The sequence below is a fragment of the Coccidioides posadasii genome, chromosome 1 (genome assembly GCF_018416015.2).
Source record: "Coccidioides posadasii str. Silveira chromosome 1, complete sequence".
Lineage (NCBI taxonomy): Eukaryota > Fungi > Ascomycota > Eurotiomycetes > Onygenales > Onygenaceae > Coccidioides > Coccidioides posadasii.
This window is the reverse complement of record NC_089407.1, coordinates 5222658-5241700: the sequence shown is the minus strand read 5'-3', so window position 1 is coordinate 5241700 and position 19043 is coordinate 5222658. Positions and strand designations below refer to the sequence as shown.

The following is a 19043-nucleotide window of genomic DNA, read 5'->3' as shown; positions in this document are numbered from 1 at the left end:
TCGTTCCACCTGGGCTCTGATGGGCGAAAAATGGACAAAAATAGGTATGTGAGACGAACGAGGCAAAAAGGCATTGCAGTGGAGATGCCTCTGAGAACCTTCTATGTCATTAGCTTTCTGCTCTTAGTGCTCGATGATAGGAGAAACTATGCACTCAATGTGGCAATAGGGATAAGCCTACCGTCACACTGGTTTGAGTAAGACCTGCGCGCTTGAACCAGAAATAGGCTTGGAATCCAAGCAGCGTGGCCACAAATATTGCGAGAATGATATAGCCGGATTTCACCAAGTCCGAGCCAGTTGACACCTTTTTTGGATGATCGGTATCGCCGACAATGGAGGCACCAGCGACAATAACGAAAATACCACCAATAAAGAAGATCCGTGAAAGGATCAAACCATAGCGGACTCCAGGACTATTTTGGAAGTCTAAGGCTGTGCTATAGTCTATCTATTAGCGGGCCAGGGCTGGGAAGGGAAAACATGCTGAAGACATCCCCGTCAACCATTCACATACATGATTCTGATAAGGCCAATGGTTGCAGCAATAAGAGGAAATACTCCTGCATTCAAAAGAATGGTTGAAGCAGCCAATAAACCGTCGTTATTCTGGTTGTTCTCATAAATTATCACCACCACGCCACATGCAATCCGAACTGTACCGGTAACTAAGTCACATGAAATAAATCCTTAAGGTGACTGGGAATAGTAACTGACTGATTGTAAACACAAGGAGGATAATCCATGCCATTCTTGGGCGTCCATGGCGGTGCCAGCGAAGGTATCCCGTGAACACGAGGGCAGGAAGGTAGAAGAGTATCTGTGCAATACTCGCCTTAGAGTGGTCGTTGAGCATAATTACAGCCTACTCCAAATACCTTTAGAGACTTATAGAGGAAGTAGAAATGAGTGAGATGGTGAATTTGCTCTGTCCAACTCCCCAGGGTTCTGGCATCCTTTTATAGATGCAAGAGGTAGACATGTTTCACGTTTTTCGAGCAGATACATAGTTCCTCCTGTAGGAATTGGGGCGGAGGGGCTCCTGATTTGCAAGTATATTCGCACCTTAAGTCCCAAATAGGACAAAGATTATCTCGATGCTGACGCTTTCAATGGAGCTGGCTGTTTGATATTGGCCTGAGATTAGCGATCTGGGAAGTATATCACGTGCCTCGCAGAATGAGCCCTAAGTAGGAATAGTGGAGGGATTGAATTTAACTAATTTAGCGCCAAAATCGAACCATCGGATCTCAGCCGCATTCGACCCAGCCAGGAGCGACGGCATCCATTGGATTGGGCGTCTCCAGCTTCGGCATGAAGACGGCAAAAGCGGCGGAAGACACACAGAGTACGAAGCGATCGGCCATGTCTTGTTCTTGCTAAGATGATGGATATATATTTTACCCAGCGCGACGCCCTCGCCACATTATATTCGCCCTATCATTCCCTTTTTGGTACTTGAATTAACAGAATCTGCTACATAGGCCATCTGAATGGTAGGGGTGCCAGGCAGATCTAAGGGGTGCCATACCTGCAGGCGGCGCAAGATTGCGGTGAGTACTGGCAACTCTATACCTGCGGGAGCTCTTGGTCAAAAACTAATTCAACAAACCATTCAGTGCGGCCTCCAAAGGCCCGTATGCATCCAGTGCACCAAGTCCAATCGAGTGTGCGCCGGCTATCAGCGAGAGCGCATTTTTGTCCTGGTAAATCCTGGAGCCAAAGAGAGATACACCGTACCCGAGCAAACTTCATCCACTTCGAAATTAGGAGGCGATGCAGCTTTGACTGTGACTTCCACCGTCAATCGCAGTCATGCTACAATCTCCCGTTGCAATGACGGGGTTTGCAGTCCTAATAGCGGCGGCGTAGATACGGTCTTTAGAGCAAGCAAACGGCAGTTTGTCTTGAATGCATTTGGATCGCACTGTCTCTCTGCGATACAAAGTTGCCGAATCCGAAGTGATAGGCATTGGTTGCTGCTGCTTCCTAATCTTCCGATGAGAAGTAAGGCCCTCGAGATATCGGCCTTGGCGCTCTCTACTATAGCTCTCGGCCGCCTGTATGGAGATACTTCAATGGTGATGGAAAGCCTGAAACTGTACACCCGAAGCCTTTACGAACTTCAGAGAGCTCTGTATAACCAGGCGCTAATGTATGAGGATGAGACACTGGCAGCCTGTATGGCCTTAAGTTTGTACGAGCTCTTAGAGTGCCCGGCAGAAGGGCGCAGCGGTTACGAAAGTCATTGCAAGGGCCTTGTATCACTAGTCCAGCACCGAGGAGTGCAAGCCCATAGATCGGGTTTGGGACACCTGCTTTTTGTCACCGTTAGGGCGCAGGCGGTGCGTTTGACATTTTAGACACTTTGCCTGGAAGGAGTTTACAGCGCACTAACTCGATATCAGATTTTCTTTGCGATGCAAGCCCACTCTCCGACTTTTCTAGCGGAACGAGAGTGGATGGAAATCCCGTGGCAGGATTCAAGCAAAACACCCATGGATCGCATTCTCGACTGCCTTGCACAAGCGCCCAAGATTTTTGGTCGAAGCGATAACCTTTCACACATGAGGCCAGCGGAGCAATTGTGGCTTGCATATGACATTGTTACTGAGTGTTGGCAACTCGACGAGACGCTTCAAGCCCTCTACGACGATTTTGAGTCCTCGGGCCCAGCTCCGCTCTTCTGGCCATCGTCATCGCGAAGAGAGCCTTCAATCGGCGCCAGCCCTTTTGATGACTCCTTTCCGGCTGTAAAGTTATCATTTGCGGACCTGAGAACAGCTGGAACGCTAATGATGTACTGGGCAGCACTCCTGATGCTCTGGTCTGGGATTTGCGACCTTTATCAGCTAATACGGTCGATTGATGCGAACTTAATCGACGAGCAAGGCGAAGACAGTATTGATAGTCATGATAGAATCACGCAAAATCAGAGGCGGCTCCCATCCTTGGGGAAATGCTCGAATTATATGCCATTGGCCCGGAATATTTGTGGGTCGGTGGAGTACTGTCTACAAGAGAAGATGCAAATTCTGGGCCCATGTACGCTGTCTGCGCCTCTCGGCATTGTCCTTGGGGTTTTGCGAGACAAACCCCGATATCAACGCGAAGTATCGTGGATCAAAGGTGTCTTTGAAAATATCCAATGGAAAGGCATTCCGGCTTGCAACAATATTAAATAATAAATATATAAGTAGAGGGTACAATCACACATTTTACAGCCGCAGTGATATGGCAAACTACATTGCTGAACAATTAACTAGAGCAATTTCAAACTCTTCCGATATTCACTGCTCGAAAAGACCATGAAAACAACGAGGAATGCTTTTTGGTTGCTTCCAATTTCCCCAGCCACTCGGGTTGGTAAATCTACTTCGTACTTCGACGATCTAATAGAGAAAGGATCGCCAGTGGATGTATGAGAATGAAAGGCGAATAAAGAAAATCGATAGAATGACCGGCTAATGCATGCAATCTTCCCGAAGCGAGATAAAGTTCTCGCGAACCGGGAGGTCACCTAGTCGAGGATTCTGTTGATAGTTCTCGCTTGAAATATGAGAGGGATATGAGGCCTTTTGACTAACCAGCGAGTAATCCCGAGGATCGCATTAAGCCGATAGCCAAGTTCCAGGGTCAGGTAGCAATGCATGTTTTAGTGGGGATATTTCTTTTTCTCTTATCAAGCGGCAGGCATATCTCCAGCGACGAAACACCAAGGGGGAAAAGGGCTCTCAAATCCAAGGCCTCTAGAAACGCAAGCCGAATGCATCTGGTCAAAGAGCCTGAGCCTTGAGGTTGGCTGAAGTAATATCCGGCGAACGAACTTAGCGCCTTTGTTTAAAGGCTGCCCGAGCAACGTCATAGAAACAATTTGAACGACAGAGCCTACGCCACAGGGATAACTTCTCGTTTCTCGGGTTGGCCGCGAAGATCGCTCGCATGTCGTCTGTATGATTCGGACATTCATCGGGCCAAACAGCTGCTCCAGCCAGCGCTCCATTGCCTCCATTGCAGGATAGCGGAGAGATGGTGCCGCCCAGGCTGTCCCGGTGGTTATGTCATTCCGTGCAGACGACAACAGGCTCACACCTTGCAGGCCACGGACATGAGGAATGCCCGCCGGACCGCCAATCAGCGCCGGCGGATTTTCAACTCATGGTCTGCAGGTCAGTCGAAATTTTCTGAGGGGCCTTGGCTCCGCAAATCACAGCGAAGCGCCGCTGCTGACACATGCTTGCTCGTAGCCGTGGCTATCCACCGATGTAACTTACCGTATGTGTATGGTACGGAACACGAGCGAATTACAGCCGAGGCCCAGAAACGGAGCCGACGAAGCCAGCCGTCGGAAGGTTACGCCTAGTCCAAACGCGTAAGGACCCTTTCAGGGTGTTTCATAACCGCTTTGGTTACAATGGGCCGAAGTTGCATCTCCACTTGAACAGCACCAAGCTTCCGCGTTTTATTCTTCCTTTCTTTTCTTCTCGGTCTTCGAAAATCGTTTCTCCAGAGCAATTCCCCTTCTCATCCCTCTATTCCTCCTCCATCAAAGGCCTTCGTCGAGTAGCTGAGATTGCCTCGACATTGGATGTGCCACGAACAACTGTTTTAGACCACTTGCCTAGGAATCCGAAGTCATGATCAGCACTAGGCTCACTCGTGTGGGTGCTTTGGTACGTTTCCCCCTCCCCCCAACGACCTGTTATCTTCGCCGTATCCCTTTCAATGGCCATCTGCGAGGGCCGACTTTCGATGGTGTCTTTGACTGACTCTTTCCCACCTGCAGGCATCCAAATCTCGCCTCGTAAGTGTGAACTTTCGGCTGGACAGAAAACCCCGCAAGGGCGGAGGCTCACCAGCCCTCTCATTATCGTCGAATCTGACCGTTGGCTAACTGTAATTCTTTCTCTCACCAGCTCCTTGGAGCGCGGGGTATGGCCACTGTCGCTGATTCTCCGCTTGACAAGAAGGTCGAGATGACCAATTGGGAGAAGGCAAGTCCCCCAGAGCTTCTTTGGGCAATATTCATTCACCAAGATGAAGGCGGCTGTGATCAAACGTGCAATTGCTAACATTCTACTGCAGGGTAACCACATTAACTATAAGTATGTTTTCACTTTAATGAGTGCGCAACTTTGCAGCCATGTTGTATTCCACTGCAATTGCTTTAAATCAGGCCCTTCCAAGTGGCCATTAGTCCGATCGTGGAACTGAGCCGGCGCCTCGATTTTCTTGAAGCGTGCATTTACTAATAAATGTCCACGATTTTTAGAAAGATGGCCGAGAACTTGGACATTGTCCGAGCTCGTCTGAATCGCCCCCTTACTTACGCGGAAAAGATTCTCTATTCCCATCTTGATGACCCACACGGTCAGGAGATTGAGCGTGGAAAGTCCTACCTGAAGCTGCGACCGGATCGCGTTGCCTGTCAGGATGCCACAGCCCAGATGGCCATCTTGCAGTTCATGTCAGCTGGCATGCCCTCAGTCGCTACCCCAACCACCGTGCACTGCGACCACTTGATTGAGGCTCAGCTTGGAGGAGATAAGGATCTTGCCAGAGCCAACGAGATCAATAAGGAAGTCTACAACTTCCTTTCCTCTTCCTGCGCAAAATATAACATTGGATTCTGGAAGCCCGGCTCCGGTATTATCCATCAGATTCTTCTCGAGAACTACTGCTTCCCCGGTGGTCTGATGATCGGTACCGACTCTCACACTCCTAACGGTGGTGGTCTCGGTATGGCTGCTATTGGTGTTGGTGGTGCTGATGCCGTCGACGTCATGGCGGGACTTCCATGGGAACTGAAGGCCCCCAAGGTTATTGGTGTGAAGCTCACTGGTGAATTGTCCGGATGGACTGCTCCAAAGGGTAGGTAATTTGCCAGTCAGAATTTTGTCACGATCCGGATATTGACTTGATTTAATAGATATCATCCTGAAGGTCGCTGGTATCCTCACCGTCAAGGGTGGAACTGGTGCTATCATCGAATATCACGGTCCTGGTGTTGACTCTCTGTCCTGCACTGGTATGGGTACCATCTGTAACATGGGTGCCGAAATCGGTGCTACTACCTCCGTTTTCCCCTTCAACGAGCGCATGTATGATTACCTGAAGGCCACGAAGCGTCAAGCTATCGGTGACTTTGCTCGCACATACTCCAAGGGTCTTCGTGAGGACGAGGGTGCCGAATATGACCAGCTCATTGAAATCAACCTGAGCGAGCTTGAGCCTCATATCAACGGTCCTTTCACTCCAGATCTGGCCACTCCTATCTCCAAGTTCAAGGAGGCCGTCAAAGCCAACGGTTGGCCAGAGGAGTTGAAGGTTGGTCTTATCGGATCTTGCACCAACTCTTCCTACGAGGATATGTCCCGCGCAGCTTCCATCGCCCGTGATGCCTTGAACCACGGACTCAAGGCCAAGTCTCTTTTCACTGTTACCCCCGGATCCGAGCAGATCCGCGCCACCATCGAGCGTGATGGTCAGCTGAAGACTCTCGAGGAGTTCGGAGGTGTCATTCTTGCCAATGCTTGCGGCCCTTGCATCGGTCAGTGGGATCGTAAGGACGTCAAGAAGGGCGAGAAGAACTCCATCATCTCCTCCTACAACCGAAACTTCACTGGACGAAATGACGCCAACCCTGCCACCCACGCTTTCGTCACCTCGCCCGACCTTGTTGTTGCCCTGACCGTTGCCGGCACCCTCAACTTCAACCCACTCACCGATACCCTGAAGGGCGCGGATGGAAAGGAATTCAAGCTTGCTCCTCCCACTGGTGAAGGTCTCCCAGCTAGGGGCTACGATCCTGGCCGTGACACCTACCAGGCCCCACCCCAGGACAGAGCCTCGATTCAGGTTGCCGTTTCTCCAAGCAGTGACCGCCTCCAGGTTCTCCAGCCTTTCAAACCCTGGGATGGAAAGGATGCCAAGGGCATCCCAATCCTGATCAAGGCTCAAGGAAAGACCACCACCGACCATATCTCCAGTAAGTTTATAACCCACCAGTAAAGTAAATTTTGGCCGCCCCGTGCTAACAGACTTTTTCTAGTGGCCGGCCCCTGGTTGAAATACCGTGGTCACCTTGACAACATTTCCAACAACATGCTTATCGGTGCTGTGAATGCCGAGAACGGAGAAACTAACAATGTCAAGAACTTCCAGACCGGAGAATACGCCGGTGTTCCCGATACTGCCCGTGCTTATAAGGCTAAGGGCATTAAATGGGTTGTGATTGGTGACTGGAACTACGGTGAAGGTAGCTCCCGAGAACACGCTGCTCTTGAACCCAGACATCTTGGTGGTCTTGCCATCATCACCCGAAGCTTCGCCCGTATTGTGAGTAGTTGCCGGAGCTATTCATTTTGATGTTTACCAAAATTAACTTTGCATTAGCACGAGACCAACCTCAAGAAGCAAGGAATGTTGCCTCTCACCTTCACTGATCCCGCCGACTACGACAGAATCCCACCAACCGCAACCGTCGACCTCATGTGCACTGAGCTCGCTGTCGGCAAGCCTATCACCCTCCGTGTCCACCCCAAGGATGGCAAGCCATTCGATGTCTCATTGTCCCACACCTTCAACGAGTCTCAACTCCAGTGGTTTAAGGACGGAAGCGCTCTCAACACCATGGCCAAGCAGAGAGCATAAACGTTGAGCCCGAAGCGGTTTCGAACTTTCGGCTCTTGTTGCGGGGTTTCGAGTCACAACGTGCTATATGATACCAGTTTCCGGTCCTCAGGTGGTCACTTGTCACTAAAAGGACCACTATTGGTAGGAGTGGTGTTACCTAGCAATTGAGGGCCGTAAATTATGACCAAAAAGGGTGCATCTTTCAAACCCCCCGGAAATGTATGTTTGCTTATTCTGCCTTGGCGTACGGAGGACGTGCAATTGGGGGGTAATCATTTTTTCACCCTAGAGACGATTTGATTGTTGTGCAACAATATAGAGCCCGGGTGGAAAAAAGAAAGAATGTTTTGCAGGCTATCCCTTCATGTTCACTTTTTGGGGTTTCATCGGTGTCCCACATTTGTATATACTGTTTGTCTTTTGTCTTCTGATGTTTCTATTTTTCTGATCAGCCCTTAAAAATGTCGTCTACGATGTTCAATTCATTGTACAATTACGTCTTCTGAAAACCTTCCTTTACGAGTTTGTAAACCATTCTGAAGCCCATTACCCCGTTCTTCAAAGCGCGTCTCTAGGACTCGGCATTATCAAGCCCAGGTCCGTTAAACTCGTTATGTTTGTTATGTAATCAGCCTGCAGCCGAGCTTCGGGGACTTTGTCACCAGCGTACATAAAAGCCCCGCGTACAAAAGGGCCGATGACTTTCCTTGTGCCGAGGGAGACGCTCCCAGCAGGGACTGGCGCAAGGCGCAAGGAGAAGTGTATGTATAACAGCGTGCGAGGTATCCAAATTAGTTATAGCTCTTGGTCGAAGAGCCTTTCATTCTCTACATTTTTATTTAGCCCCTCCCTCCTCACGTCTGTGTTTCAATTAAGCCGACTGATTTTCCACGGTTTAACCAAGCTCCTGGTCATCGCGCATCGTTTCTCTGTCAAGCCATATACAGATAAATGCTGTAAGGATATTTAAGGCTCCGCAAGTAGCTCTTTAGTCGGTGCACCGGGGAGCATTAGAAGTCATCCGGGGAAGAAGACATGGCAGTACAGTTGATATCGATACCAGAGGTGGAGAGATTGAGTGCGTCGGTGATCAGAATATTGGCCGGAAATCCCGGCAAGGTATGTCATAGTGACATTTCATCTTCCAACTGGAGGACTGTTTATTGAGGATTTACTGATATCGCGGTAGTTCACGTTGCAAGGTTAGTAGTTGCATTTCCCCGGGAGAATCATCCCATGCTTGAAATGAAAGCGGATTCCTTTTTTTTTTTTTTTTTTTTTTTTTTTTATATGCGCCTCTTGGGTGCAAAACCATGGGTGAACGGGGCTAACTTTCTTTAAAATCAGGTACAAATACATATCTCGTCGGTCGTGGACCCCAGCGGCTGCTTATCGACACGGGCGAAGGCAAACCCAGTTGGATCGCAGCGTTAAAATCGGTGCTCGCGGCGGAGAGAGCCACTGTGAGTCAAGCATTGCTTACTCACTGGCATCACGATCATATCGGTGGCGTGGCAGATTTGTCGAGATTATGTCCTAAAGTGAAGATATATAAACATCAGCCAGACGGCGGCCAGGAGGATATACATGATGGGCAAGTTTTCAAGGTCGAGGGGGCAACGTTGACGGCCTTTTATACGCCGGGGCATGCCAGTGATCATATGGCATTTGTCCTAGAGGAGGAAAATGCCATGTTTACGGCCGACAGTGAGTTTTCTCTTTCGACGATGTCTTTGCAGAGCCCTCTCCACCTTTTTTCCTTTTCCTTTCTTTTTTCTTTTTCTTTTTCTTTTTTTTTCCCTTCTTGCGGTGCATAGGTTACTAAGGCCGAAATTCAATAGATGTATTAGGACACGGCACAGCGGTGTTTGAGAACCTCGGGGTCTATCTGACTAGTCTTGAGAAGATGAGCGCTCGGGGGACGAAAACAGGATACCCGGGTCACGGTCCGATCATTGAAGATTGCAAAACGAAAATAGCCGAATATATCAAGCACCGACAACAAAGAGAAAACGAAATCTTGCGTGTTTTGGAATACGGGAGTTTAGAAGCCTCTCCTATGCCGGAGTCATCGGAGCGCAAACCCAGCTCCTGGACTCCGATGGAACTTGTCAAGGTTATCTACCAAAACGTGCCGGAGAATCTGCATCTGCCGGCCGCTTACGGAGTGAGCCAAGTGCTCCTCAAGCTGGAAGACGATGGAAGAGTAATCCATGACCGGAAATCCGATAAATGGACGTTGATCTCTGTGAGATCGACGCTATGAGCATGTAACTGATTGGATTCTTGAATGGGTGCTGTGTGTATGTCTGTATACCCTCCTAGACGCGGCGCTGTTGTACAGAGTATCTACATACGTCACTTTATAATGTGGACAATCCCAAGGAACTTTTTGATGAGCTATACTCCGTAGATTATGAGTTTGTTACACTGGCTGCATGGTGCATATGCAGGTGTCCACGAGATGGGTATGGCATGCAAGTTGTCGTTGGATGCAAGACTCCGAATTCAAACCTAACAAGCATCAAATCAGCACGTTTCATCACGGCACGCAGGGCTCCTGTTCTCGCGCCGGAGTGGCTGTCGACTCGTTTGGCAAATCCCGAGAAACGTATCGAATCCTAGAGACGGTTGGAGAATCATTCGACAGCAAGGACAGAGCCAAGACGACAGTCAGAGTCAAGACGAAGGGGATAGAAGCTGAGGGGGTTGAGCAATGCCGTCATCGCCAGGTTTCCTGTTGGTTCCACCATCCGAATGCTCCATGCAGTCAGCCATCGATGCAGCAAACTTCCCGCAACTCTGTCAGGGTCCTCTCACTCTCACCGTCCATTTCGTGGGCTCCCGGTTTCCCTTGGAAATGGCCTTGCACGCGCCCGTGGCTCAAATCTTAAATCCAGCTGTCATCGCCCTGCCGTGTCTTTTTCCCTTGCGAGCTGAGGTTTAATAATACATTGATGGAGGAATACCACAGGACAACCGAATTAGGTTAACGTAGATCGAACACGGCGTTCTTACTTAACTCCTCCTAGTCGATGGACTCGCTATTGAAGCGATCTAAGCACCTCCAAAGGCGGACAGAGAGTTCTCTTCCCAACAGAAGTCCCTGTGACGAAGGGCATTGAAGCGCCAAGCAGGTGGCGTCTGACTTTGATCTTGCCCCCATAATCCTTGCTGTGCCCACATCGCACCCAATCCCCAATCCTTTGCTTCGTGAGAAGCGCTTGTTATCTGATGGGGCCCTTGTTAGTTAAGTATGTCATACTAAAACGCCGCCTCGAGGGCCAGACCACTGCCGAATCGCCCAAACAAATACCAGTGTCCCGCCATCGACCTCTTACGTAGTCTATCGACAAACCCCACGTTGCTCCAAGCCTTACACAGCATCTTGCACCGCTGAACAGCTCGTCTACCACTGCACTGTCGGGATACATATTCCACATCCACCGGAGATTACAGTTTTCAAATCGTCGTTCCGAAAATCGCCATTGTCACATCAGCAATATCGCCCGCGATGCCGTCCCTCGAGTCCCCGCACAAAGAAGACCCGAGATTGCTTCTGGTTTCCAACCGGCTTCCAATCACCATTAAGCGTTCAGATGATGGCAAGTACGATTCCTCGATGTCGTCAGGCGGTCTCGTAAGCGGGCTAAGTGGTCTCTCAAAGACGACGAGATTTCAATGGTACGGTTGGCCTGGTCTAGAGGTACCGGAGGATGAAATTGAAATAGTCACCAAGAGATTGAAGGATGAATATAATGCGGTGCCTGTGTTCATCGACGATGAACTTGCTGATAGGCATTATAATGGATTTTCAAGTGCGTATCGTGGACCCGTCCTTGGATTTTGAACTTGGATGCCCCATAGGTTGCGGTGTCGCGCGAGAAGCTTCTCAGTTTCAAAACTCTATGCTGACCTATCTGCTTCTCATTCAGACTCAATCCTCTGGCCCCTCTTCCATTATCATCCGGGAGAGATAACCTTCGATGAATCTGCGTGGAATGCTTACCGGGATGCCAACCGCCTTTTCGCAAAAGCCATTGCAAAAGACGTGAGGGATGGTGATTTAGTTTGGGTTCACGATTACCATTTAATGCTCTTACCGTCAATGTTGCGCGAAGAGATCGGAGAGACCAAGTCCAACGTCAAGATAGGCTTCTTTCTTCACACCCCATTCCCCAGCAGCGAGATATATCGTATCTTACCGGTTCGAAATGAGCTCCTTCTCGGTGTTCTCCATTGTGATCTGATTGGATTCCACACATATGACTACGCGCGACATTTTCTGAGCAGTTGCTCTCGGATATTGTAAGACAGAATACGCTAATGCATCTAGGGTGTCATAGGATGGCGGCTGACATGACTACTTTTAGGGGTTTATCCACTACGCCTAACGGTGTGGAGTTTCAGGGCAAGATGGTTTCTGTTGGTGCATTTCCGATCGGCATTGACCCTGATAAATTCTCCGAAGGGCTAAAGAAGGAAAAAGTGCAAAAACGAATCGCTCAGTTGGAGCAGAAGTTCCAAGGTGTAAAGTTGATGGTCGGAGTCGATAGACTTGACTACATCAAAGGAGTACCTCAAAAATTACATGCCCTGGAAGTATTTTTGACGGACCATCCCGAATGGATTGGCAAAGTCGTTCTTGTCCAAGTTGCGGTTCCGAGCAGACAAGACGTTGAAGAATATCAAAATTTGAGAGCAGTGGTCAATGAGCTAGTTGGGAGGATTAACGGGAAGTTTGGTACGTATTGAGTACACTCATGTCCTGCCTCAACACCGGGAAGGCAGCTTTAACACTAGTTGTTTAGGCACGGTGGAGTTTATGCCGATTCATTTCATGCATAAATCTGTTAATTTCGACGAGCTCATTGCACTATACGCGGTGTCAGATGCTTGCATCGTTTCGTCAACAAGAGATGGTATGAATCTTGTGTCATACGAATATATCGCAACGCAGCACAAGCGTCATGGTGTCCTTGTTCTTTCTGAATTTGCAGGCGCCGCGCAAAGCCTCAACGGCAGCATCATTGTGAACCCCTGGAATACTGAAGAGCTGGCAGCTGCTTACCAGGAAGCTGTCACCATGAGCGATGAGCAGAGGGCCCTTAACTACTCAAAGCTGGAGAAATATGTTCACAAGTTTACTAGGTATGGTTCCTATTTACACACAGGATTGTCACAGATGAGAACATGGCTAATCACCATCATGCAGCGCATTTTGGGGCCAGTCGTTTGTTTCCGAATTGACTAGGATATCTGCCCATGGAGAAAAGAAACTGCTCCTGAGACGTTCATCAGTAGCACCCAATGCTGCCGCCGATGTCATAAACAATGATGTCGACGGCCACTGACACTGTATATTTTCCAAAAGCCATTAAGTCAAGGGGGCGCTTTGATAAATTAAAACGAGGATATGGGGTTAATACGGCGTTATCTTCCTATACTGGGGATTTCCTTGCCCATTTCTTCCCTTGGGCGAACTTATGAGAAGCGATTAGCATGTATGGATGGCCGAGGAAGGGAAGCGGACTAGTTTTATGTCACAATACAACCACACCATGCGGTACATCATTGGAGTCTTGGAGCTTTGGGGGTAGGCATCTTTGTCCGATTTTGTTTTGCTCAATCCCTTCTCTTCTCTCGGTGGAGGCATTTACATATCTGAAACTGCCCTTGTGCTATTCTTACTTTCCTTCTATCTCATGCGTAAATCTCGATCATTCAGCAAGAGCTGGACTTGGTGATTCCCGGCATGAATATATGTGCCGCCGCAAGTATACTCTGGACACCGAAGTATTTATCAGCTGGCTCCCTTGACGTCCGGCCGTACTCTCTAGAAGGTTGTTTGACATGTTTGTATTTCGGAAGATCTTTGTTCCTTTATTAGCTGACTAATTTAATAGCATCTATTTGATTGGTTCCAAGTCAAAGGTCACGTGAGAGGAAATTCGATCGTGCGGCTTCGATCAATCCTGGTCTGCTGCCAGTGAGTTCCATTCAAGCTGTTCGACTCGAATTGACCCTGTTTGCTGGCTCAGAAGCAGAAGAGGTGCCGCGGCGTGTCAATTGATTGACTGGTCGGACAAATTTTCTGGATAAGAGGGGATTTTAGCTGCAAACGATTCTCACTGAAGTCCGCGCTCAGAAGACAACGCAGCTAAATTTTTGCTGAGCTTTTAGATTGGCGGCCGCCAAATTACCTCGAGAGCTTCTTTTGTTCGTTCTTTTAGACTTTTCTTTTTGGCGGCACAAAGACCGGAGGAGCTCCTGCAAAAATGAATACCAGAAGTCTGCTTTGCTTGTCGCGGACAGCGGCCTCCCCTCTCGGATCCTCATTCGCCGCGACAGCATGCCTGAGTAGCAGAAGACCACAATACTTCAACCGACCACAGATCAACGCACCCTTATCGACCGATACATCCCCATCAAACACGAATGCCACGCCCTCCTCACCGCCGCCACCGCCGCCAGAAGAATCCCAAGTCAATCAACTCACCCGCAAACCGCAAACCCCGAGACACTCCAATATCAAGGGTATAACCCACCACAAAACCGGCACCGTCATTTCCGCCGGTAAAAGGGACAAAGTCGTTCAAGTCGTGCACATCACCACACATTGGGACAGAAATCTGCACAAATACTACCCCCTCAAGACAAGGGTCAGCGTATCGGATCCGAACAACTCCCTCCGCGAAGGTGATGTGATCGAATTCTCGAACGGTTTTAATTTCGGAAATCCTAAGAACGTGGTAGAGAGAATTATAGCGCCATTCGAGACGCCGATTAGCGCACGTCCACCAGTCCTGACAGAACCTGAGAGATTTGTGGATGACTCTGTGAAAAGAATGAAAGGCTCGGGAAAGAAACTGGGGCCAGTGAAACGGCAGATACTCGAGAAATTGTTGCTCGGAGGGATGCTCTCTAAAGATCGTGTCGAGCACATTAAATTACTGCTCGCGGAGGATTCCGAGAAAACGGAGAATGTTCGGAATACTGCGGTGAGAGCGTGAGAAACAAAGAAATATGCGTAACAAGGAGAAATCCCCGAGAGTTGTCAAAGCTCGAATAGAAACTTGTTTTTCTTCTCTTTATTCCGTTCTCGGCGGCAAGACGAAGGGTGTCATTACGCCGCTCTGTATAATATGATGTATGTTTGATAGAATCGAATAAGTTATCGATTGTTACAAGTATATTCCCAGCATGCACTCCGTGCTCTTTACACTTAACTTATAGGTACGGAATTGAATGTGTCAAGCGATGATAATCAAGCACGAAAGTCAAGAGGCAAGTGCATTGACATAGACTATTACAGAAAACCATATAACTCGGCACGGTGATTGCTATTGATTAATCAATGAAGATTAAAATAACTACATTCTGTAAAAACTGAAAACTGAAAGAAGGCTAGCAAGAAAAGAGCAGAGCTATCGATCATAAACCAGTGCCAATGCAATGCACGTGTTCATTGAAAGCCAGCAACCGGTGGATTCAGGTTGATCCAGCATTTCATATCCATAGATGTTTGACAGGAGAGCAGCCAACTCCATCCCATGAGCCAACGTACTAGAAAAATCAGGACAATAATAGAACCACAGATGCCGATGCATTTAACTCCCAGAGTACAATTCCCTTAAACCTACTCACAGTATCCACATCACTGCAGGGACTCCCTCGGACCCGAAGGAGGGAAAAGAAGTCAGGAAGAAAAGAGAATAAACAACATGAATTGTCGACTGGCGGAGCTAAGAGCCGCGTTCCCCATAATCTCGTGCCCAGCTTTCGTACTCCTTTAGGCGTTCACGACTGACGCTGGGCCTGATAGAGTAAAGAGACGACTCGAAATCCTTAAAGCGAATTGGGCAGATCTCATCCATGGGTGTGCTGAGGAGAGCTTCGCCGAGGTTGCGAAGAGGGCCCATAGCAGCATCTTTAGCCAAAGCTGTGATATCAGAACCAGAGAACCCTGGGTTAATATAACTACTGTTAGTACCGAGTTTCAAATGGTAACTCAAGTTAATGTGAGGAAAGGGGTAAGAGTTACCGTCAGTAACTTTGACTAGAACATCAATATCCTCCTCCGACAGCTCATGTTTCTGATGGCTAAGTAACTTCTGAAGTTGCAGCTTTCGCACATCATCCTCAGGTAGGGGTATATATTGTCTCCGAACAAATCTCCGCCGGGCTGCATCGTCGATGTCCCACGGCACGTTCGTCGCACCGAGCACAAGAACCCTTGTTGCATCACCTTCAGCTTTCTCTTTGGTTGATTGCTCTCTCCCGGCGGCTGCACGCTGAAGGTCAGACCATTCAACAAGGAATTGGGTTTTCGATCGTCGAGTGGCATCATGGTCGCCACTTAAACGAGAAGAGAGCAACGAATCAATCTCATCAACGAATATTATCGACGGCGCCATGGCTTTTGCTAGAGCGAACAGAGCGCGAACCAGCTTTTCGCTTTCCCCATGCCACTTGGACGTTAAACTCGTTGCTGATATAGAGAAAAATGTCGACTTTGATTCGGTGGCCACTGCCCTTGCAAGCATAGTCTTTCCTGTGCCAGGTGGACCAAAAAGCAGCATTCCTCTCGCGGGTTCACGGAGGCCCATAAATAAATCCGGGCGAAGAAAAGGATAAACGACAGCTTCTTTCAATGCTTTTTTTGCAATTTCTAAACCGGCGATATCGTCCCAATGAACTTCATCCCCCCGAACGACAATTTCATTTAAGATTTGACCTGCCGCATTACGATCTACTCCTTTCGGAAGATTTTTCATAATGTTACAGAAGTCTTTATCAGTTCTTATCTCCTCTGCGAACGGATCCTCGTCGTCACTAGACTCCACCTGGTTTCGGGGTGTTTCTGGTGGCAACGGTGATGAATCTTTCTTTGGCTGGACGGGAGAACTCGTTGCAGAGTGAGACTGCTCGTGGCTGATATTCTGCCTTGCAGAATTGTCATTATGCCCTTTACCACCAGGCCGGCGGGCCTTCTCATTTTTTTGGCCCGAAGATGGAGGCTTAAAAAGCGGTGTCCCATCGGCTGCTGGCGGTTGTCCAGGAGACGTCCCTGGCTGACTCTCTGGCCCTTTGCGTGCCGAATTGGAAGACGCTTTGGCTTGGGGGGTTACAGGACCTGACGACAGCGTATTTCCAGATTCTGGATACTCTTTCCGGTATTTAGGATATGCAGAGGCGGGTGCGCCAAGTTTTGATATCGTTGCAGCCTTTGCAGATAGCGCATCCGTTGTATCTGGGTTGCGATATGATCTTGCAGATGTATTTGAGTCTTCAGGTAATGATTCCGGTTCAGCGGGGCGACGTGTAGCTGCCGCTGCCGCGCCTGACGCCAAGTTTACCGCTGGATTTCCTAACTTCCTCGGGCGTGCGTCTGGTCGTAGACTAGAATCCACCCATTTTCTGGAGGTGGAATCACTTACGGGGGTGGAGTGCGTCATATGTGGGCCAGATGGTCGGGAATGTAAAGCGCTCCAAGCTAGGTCTGCTGCTTGCGATGCAGCTGGGCGAGATACCCGACGGGAATTTTTGTCTCGCATCTCGGGTGACTTCTTGTCCTTAGATCCCCTCAAAGTCGGCAACAGCACTGTTCTTTCCTCAGAACTTGCGGATCTCGATAGCTTTGAGGGGGTGACCGCATTTGCTACCCGATTAGTGTTTCGAGCTTGAGGTCGTGGAGGTAAAGCCGGTCGTGGTAGATCCGGATAACCGAGCGATGGAACTGTACCATCACCAATCCACCCAGGGGAAGGGATACCTTGTCCCGTATCAGCATGGGTTGTTCCCATGCTAGACTCGCCACGCAATCCGGACTTGTCCTTTCCTTCTTCTAGCAGTGCCGTTCTACGGCTTTCCCGAAGAGCTTCAAGCAAATCTATACGCTCCTTGCACTGCGTCTCTAACTCTTGGATTGACTTCTGCAGAGCGCGCTCGGTTTCGTTTTGTGGGACGTAGCTCGAGGATATAGAGGCATTGTGGCGATATATGGTATCCAGGGATTCCCGCCAGGACCGTAGGGCTTCTTGTTCATTATTCTATACACAGTGAATCGGTTAGCGATGCGTTCCCAACAATCAAGCGCTATAAGACACAAAGAACCACCGGCGAAAGGAACTGTTCGGGAAAAAAAGAGTGCCAGGGTATATATCCGCGGAAACCGGCTGGGTGTTCCCGGCCAGTAGTGCAGCAAATGGATCGCAACAACGGGGGGCGAAGTGTGCTTGAGCGAGAATTGCATACCCGTCCTTCAAAGTACACGGCAGTCGAACACATCAGATAACACTCATCGTACGTCTTCTGCATCAACGACCCGGGGCTCGAACGCAACATTATAGGCGTGGCAATGTGCGCGGATCAAAGCTCCTCCATCTGAAGATCACTGCATACAATCGCCGTCCGAGACGATGCGACGGGCAGGCACGAGGGAAAGTGCAATCTACACTTGCAACACAGACATTCGCTGCTGGCCGGTAAAATGTTCGATCTCGATAGACTTTTTCGTCCGTTATTTGGCTGGGGAATGACGTTAAGTCGTTCTGTGGTTCGCTCGTGGCTCCTGTTCCGGCGTTTCGTTGTCTGAAGAGTCCACCCCGCCGCGCAAGCGGTGGTGGATGAAAAGAAGTTCAGTTAACGGGTCATAAGGCCTCGGACGGTATGGCCGGAATTGCTCAAGTCCAAATTCGGTTCGTCATTAGGGATTGTAAAACGACGAGGTCTCTGGTGGAATTGTCCCTGCTGGGGGAGTTGTATGACGTCGAGGTGCCAACTCTTGAGAGGCCGTCGTTCCGCATCATACCACAGTGTCACGGCCAGCAACAGAATCTGCAACGGCTACTCCCCTACATAAATATTAACTGGACTCAGATTCGAGCCCGAGTTCATTTCCTTCTATCATACTTTGAGAGACTCGCATGCGGGTATGATGGCTGCGCGCTGGCCTCTGCTCTGGCTCGAGAAAAGACGACTTGCATACCCCCGCAAATTAGCGGCGCAAGGTGCAGGCTGAATACACAATGGGATAGTCAATTCGGGAGACCTATGGGCCTATGTAGGACTTGAAAAAGGGGACTATCGAAATAGCTGAAAACGATATTTTTCATAGACCACCTAGTTAGGCAAAAAGGCCAATCAGCCAGGGGGTGAGTTTTCAATATCCCTAACAGTTTTTGCCCTTTTTGTACATATTTCTCCGTTTCTATTTTACTCCTCGGACTGCAACTTCGGTGTTTCCAATGCCCTCGTAATCCTCCTGGAAAGGCCTCATCTGAGAAGCAAAATTGATTAACAAGGGCCAACTGGAACCGAACCAGTCCCCTTTCACATTCATACTGTTAGCTGATTTGAAAGAACCCGATTCCATGAGATCTGCGAGGATATACCAACAGACCCCG

The 19043-nt window shown here is 49.1% G+C and overlaps 7 protein-coding genes across 7 annotated transcripts; 5 read left to right on the top strand and 2 right to left on the bottom strand.

Moving 5' to 3' along the window:
* Nucleotides 1-154: 154 nt before the first annotated feature.
* Nucleotides 155-856, bottom strand: D8B26_001492 (uncharacterized protein; the record flags this gene model as incomplete). The annotated part of the gene is made up of 3 exons (XM_066123551.1): nt 155-440; nt 518-656; nt 718-856. The coding sequence occupies 3 exons, from the start codon at nt 854-856 to the stop codon at nt 155-157; spliced, it is 564 nt and encodes a 187-aa protein (XP_065979625.1).
* A 463-nt stretch (nt 857-1319) lies between these two features.
* On the top strand, nt 1320-3185 carry D8B26_001491 (uncharacterized protein; the record flags this gene model as incomplete). Its single annotated transcript, XM_066123550.1, has 3 exons — nt 1320-1553; nt 1620-2345; nt 2409-3185. The coding sequence occupies exons 1-3, from the start codon at nt 1494-1496 to the stop codon at nt 3183-3185; spliced, it is 1563 nt and encodes a 520-aa protein (XP_065979624.1). The 5' UTR covers nt 1320-1493.
* Nucleotides 3186-4483: 1298 nt separating this feature from the next.
* ACO1 (Aconitate hydratase mitochondrial) lies at nt 4484-8149 on the top strand. The gene is made up of 8 exons (XM_003065487.2): nt 4484-4673; nt 4787-4804; nt 4917-4994; nt 5086-5105; nt 5273-5871; nt 5930-6988; nt 7052-7338; nt 7396-8149. The coding sequence occupies exons 1-8, from the start codon at nt 4638-4640 to the stop codon at nt 7651-7653; spliced, it is 2355 nt and encodes a 784-aa protein (XP_003065533.1). The 5' UTR covers nt 4484-4637; the 3' UTR covers nt 7654-8149.
* Nucleotides 8150-8330: 181 nt separating this feature from the next.
* D8B26_001489 (uncharacterized protein) lies at nt 8331-10024 on the top strand. The gene is made up of 4 exons (XM_003065486.2): nt 8331-8754; nt 8825-8837; nt 8983-9342; nt 9477-10024. The coding sequence occupies exons 1-4, from the start codon at nt 8671-8673 to the stop codon at nt 9899-9901; spliced, it is 882 nt and encodes a 293-aa protein (XP_003065532.1). The 5' UTR covers nt 8331-8670; the 3' UTR covers nt 9902-10024.
* Nucleotides 10025-10751: 727 nt separating this feature from the next.
* Nucleotides 10752-13342, top strand: TPS1 (Trehalose-6-P synthase/phosphatase complex synthase subunit). The gene is made up of 5 exons (XM_003065485.2): nt 10752-11453; nt 11571-11943; nt 12009-12379; nt 12447-12786; nt 12851-13342. Exons 1-5 carry the CDS (start codon nt 11150-11152, stop codon nt 12987-12989), a joined length of 1527 nt encoding a protein of 508 aa, XP_003065531.1. The 5' UTR covers nt 10752-11149; the 3' UTR covers nt 12990-13342.
* A 571-nt stretch (nt 13343-13913) lies between these two features.
* Nucleotides 13914-14648, top strand: D8B26_001487 (uncharacterized protein; the record flags this gene model as incomplete). Its single annotated transcript, XM_003065484.1, has 1 exon — nt 13914-14648. One exon carries the CDS (start codon nt 13914-13916, stop codon nt 14646-14648), a length of 735 nt encoding a protein of 244 aa, XP_003065530.1.
* A 314-nt stretch (nt 14649-14962) lies between these two features.
* Nucleotides 14963-18247, bottom strand: D8B26_001486 (uncharacterized protein). Its single transcript, XM_003065483.2, has 3 exons — nt 17893-18247; nt 15680-17687; nt 14963-15601 (listed from the first exon to the last, which is right to left on the bottom strand). Exons 1-3 carry the CDS (start codon nt 17980-17982, stop codon nt 15381-15383), a joined length of 2319 nt encoding a protein of 772 aa, XP_003065529.1. The 5' UTR covers nt 17983-18247; the 3' UTR covers nt 14963-15380.
* Nucleotides 18248-19043: the final 796 nt, after the last annotated feature.

Bases quoted from the DNA above. Each gene is read 5' to 3' on its own strand.
- ACO1 (XM_003065487.2), top strand. From the start codon at position 4,638: ATGATCAGCACTAGGCTCACTCGTGTGGGTGCTTTG. The intron at 4,995-5,085 runs GCAAGTCCCCCA...ATTCTACTGCAG, and splicing joins AGATGACCAATTGGGAGAAG to GGTAACCACATTAACTATAA. The intron at 5,106-5,272 runs GTATGTTTTCAC...CACGATTTTTAG, and splicing joins GGTAACCACATTAACTATAA to AAAGATGGCCGAGAACTTGG.
- D8B26_001489 (XM_003065486.2), top strand. From the start codon at position 8,671: ATGGCAGTACAGTTGATATCGATACCAGAGGTGGAGAGATTGAGTGCG. The intron at 9,343-9,476 runs GTGAGTTTTCTC...GAAATTCAATAG, and splicing joins TGCCATGTTTACGGCCGACA to ATGTATTAGGACACGGCACA.
- TPS1 (XM_003065485.2), top strand. From the start codon at position 11,150: ATGCCGTCCCTCGAGTCCCCGCACAAAGAAGACCCGAGATTGCTTCTG. The intron at 12,380-12,446 runs GTACGTATTGAG...CTAGTTGTTTAG, and splicing joins GAGGATTAACGGGAAGTTTG to GCACGGTGGAGTTTATGCCG. The intron at 12,787-12,850 runs GTATGGTTCCTA...ACCATCATGCAG, and splicing joins TATGTTCACAAGTTTACTAG to CGCATTTTGGGGCCAGTCGT.
- D8B26_001486 (XM_003065483.2), bottom strand. From the start codon at position 17,982: ATGTTGCGTTCGAGCCCCGGGTCGTTGATGCAGAAGACGTACGATGAG. The intron at 17,688-17,892 runs GTATGCAATTCT...CACTGTGTATAG, and splicing joins CCGTGTACTTTGAAGGACGG to AATAATGAACAAGAAGCCCT. The intron at 15,602-15,679 runs GTAACTCTTACC...ATATTAACCCAG, and splicing joins TCTAGTCAAAGTTACTGACG to GGTTCTCTGGTTCTGATATC.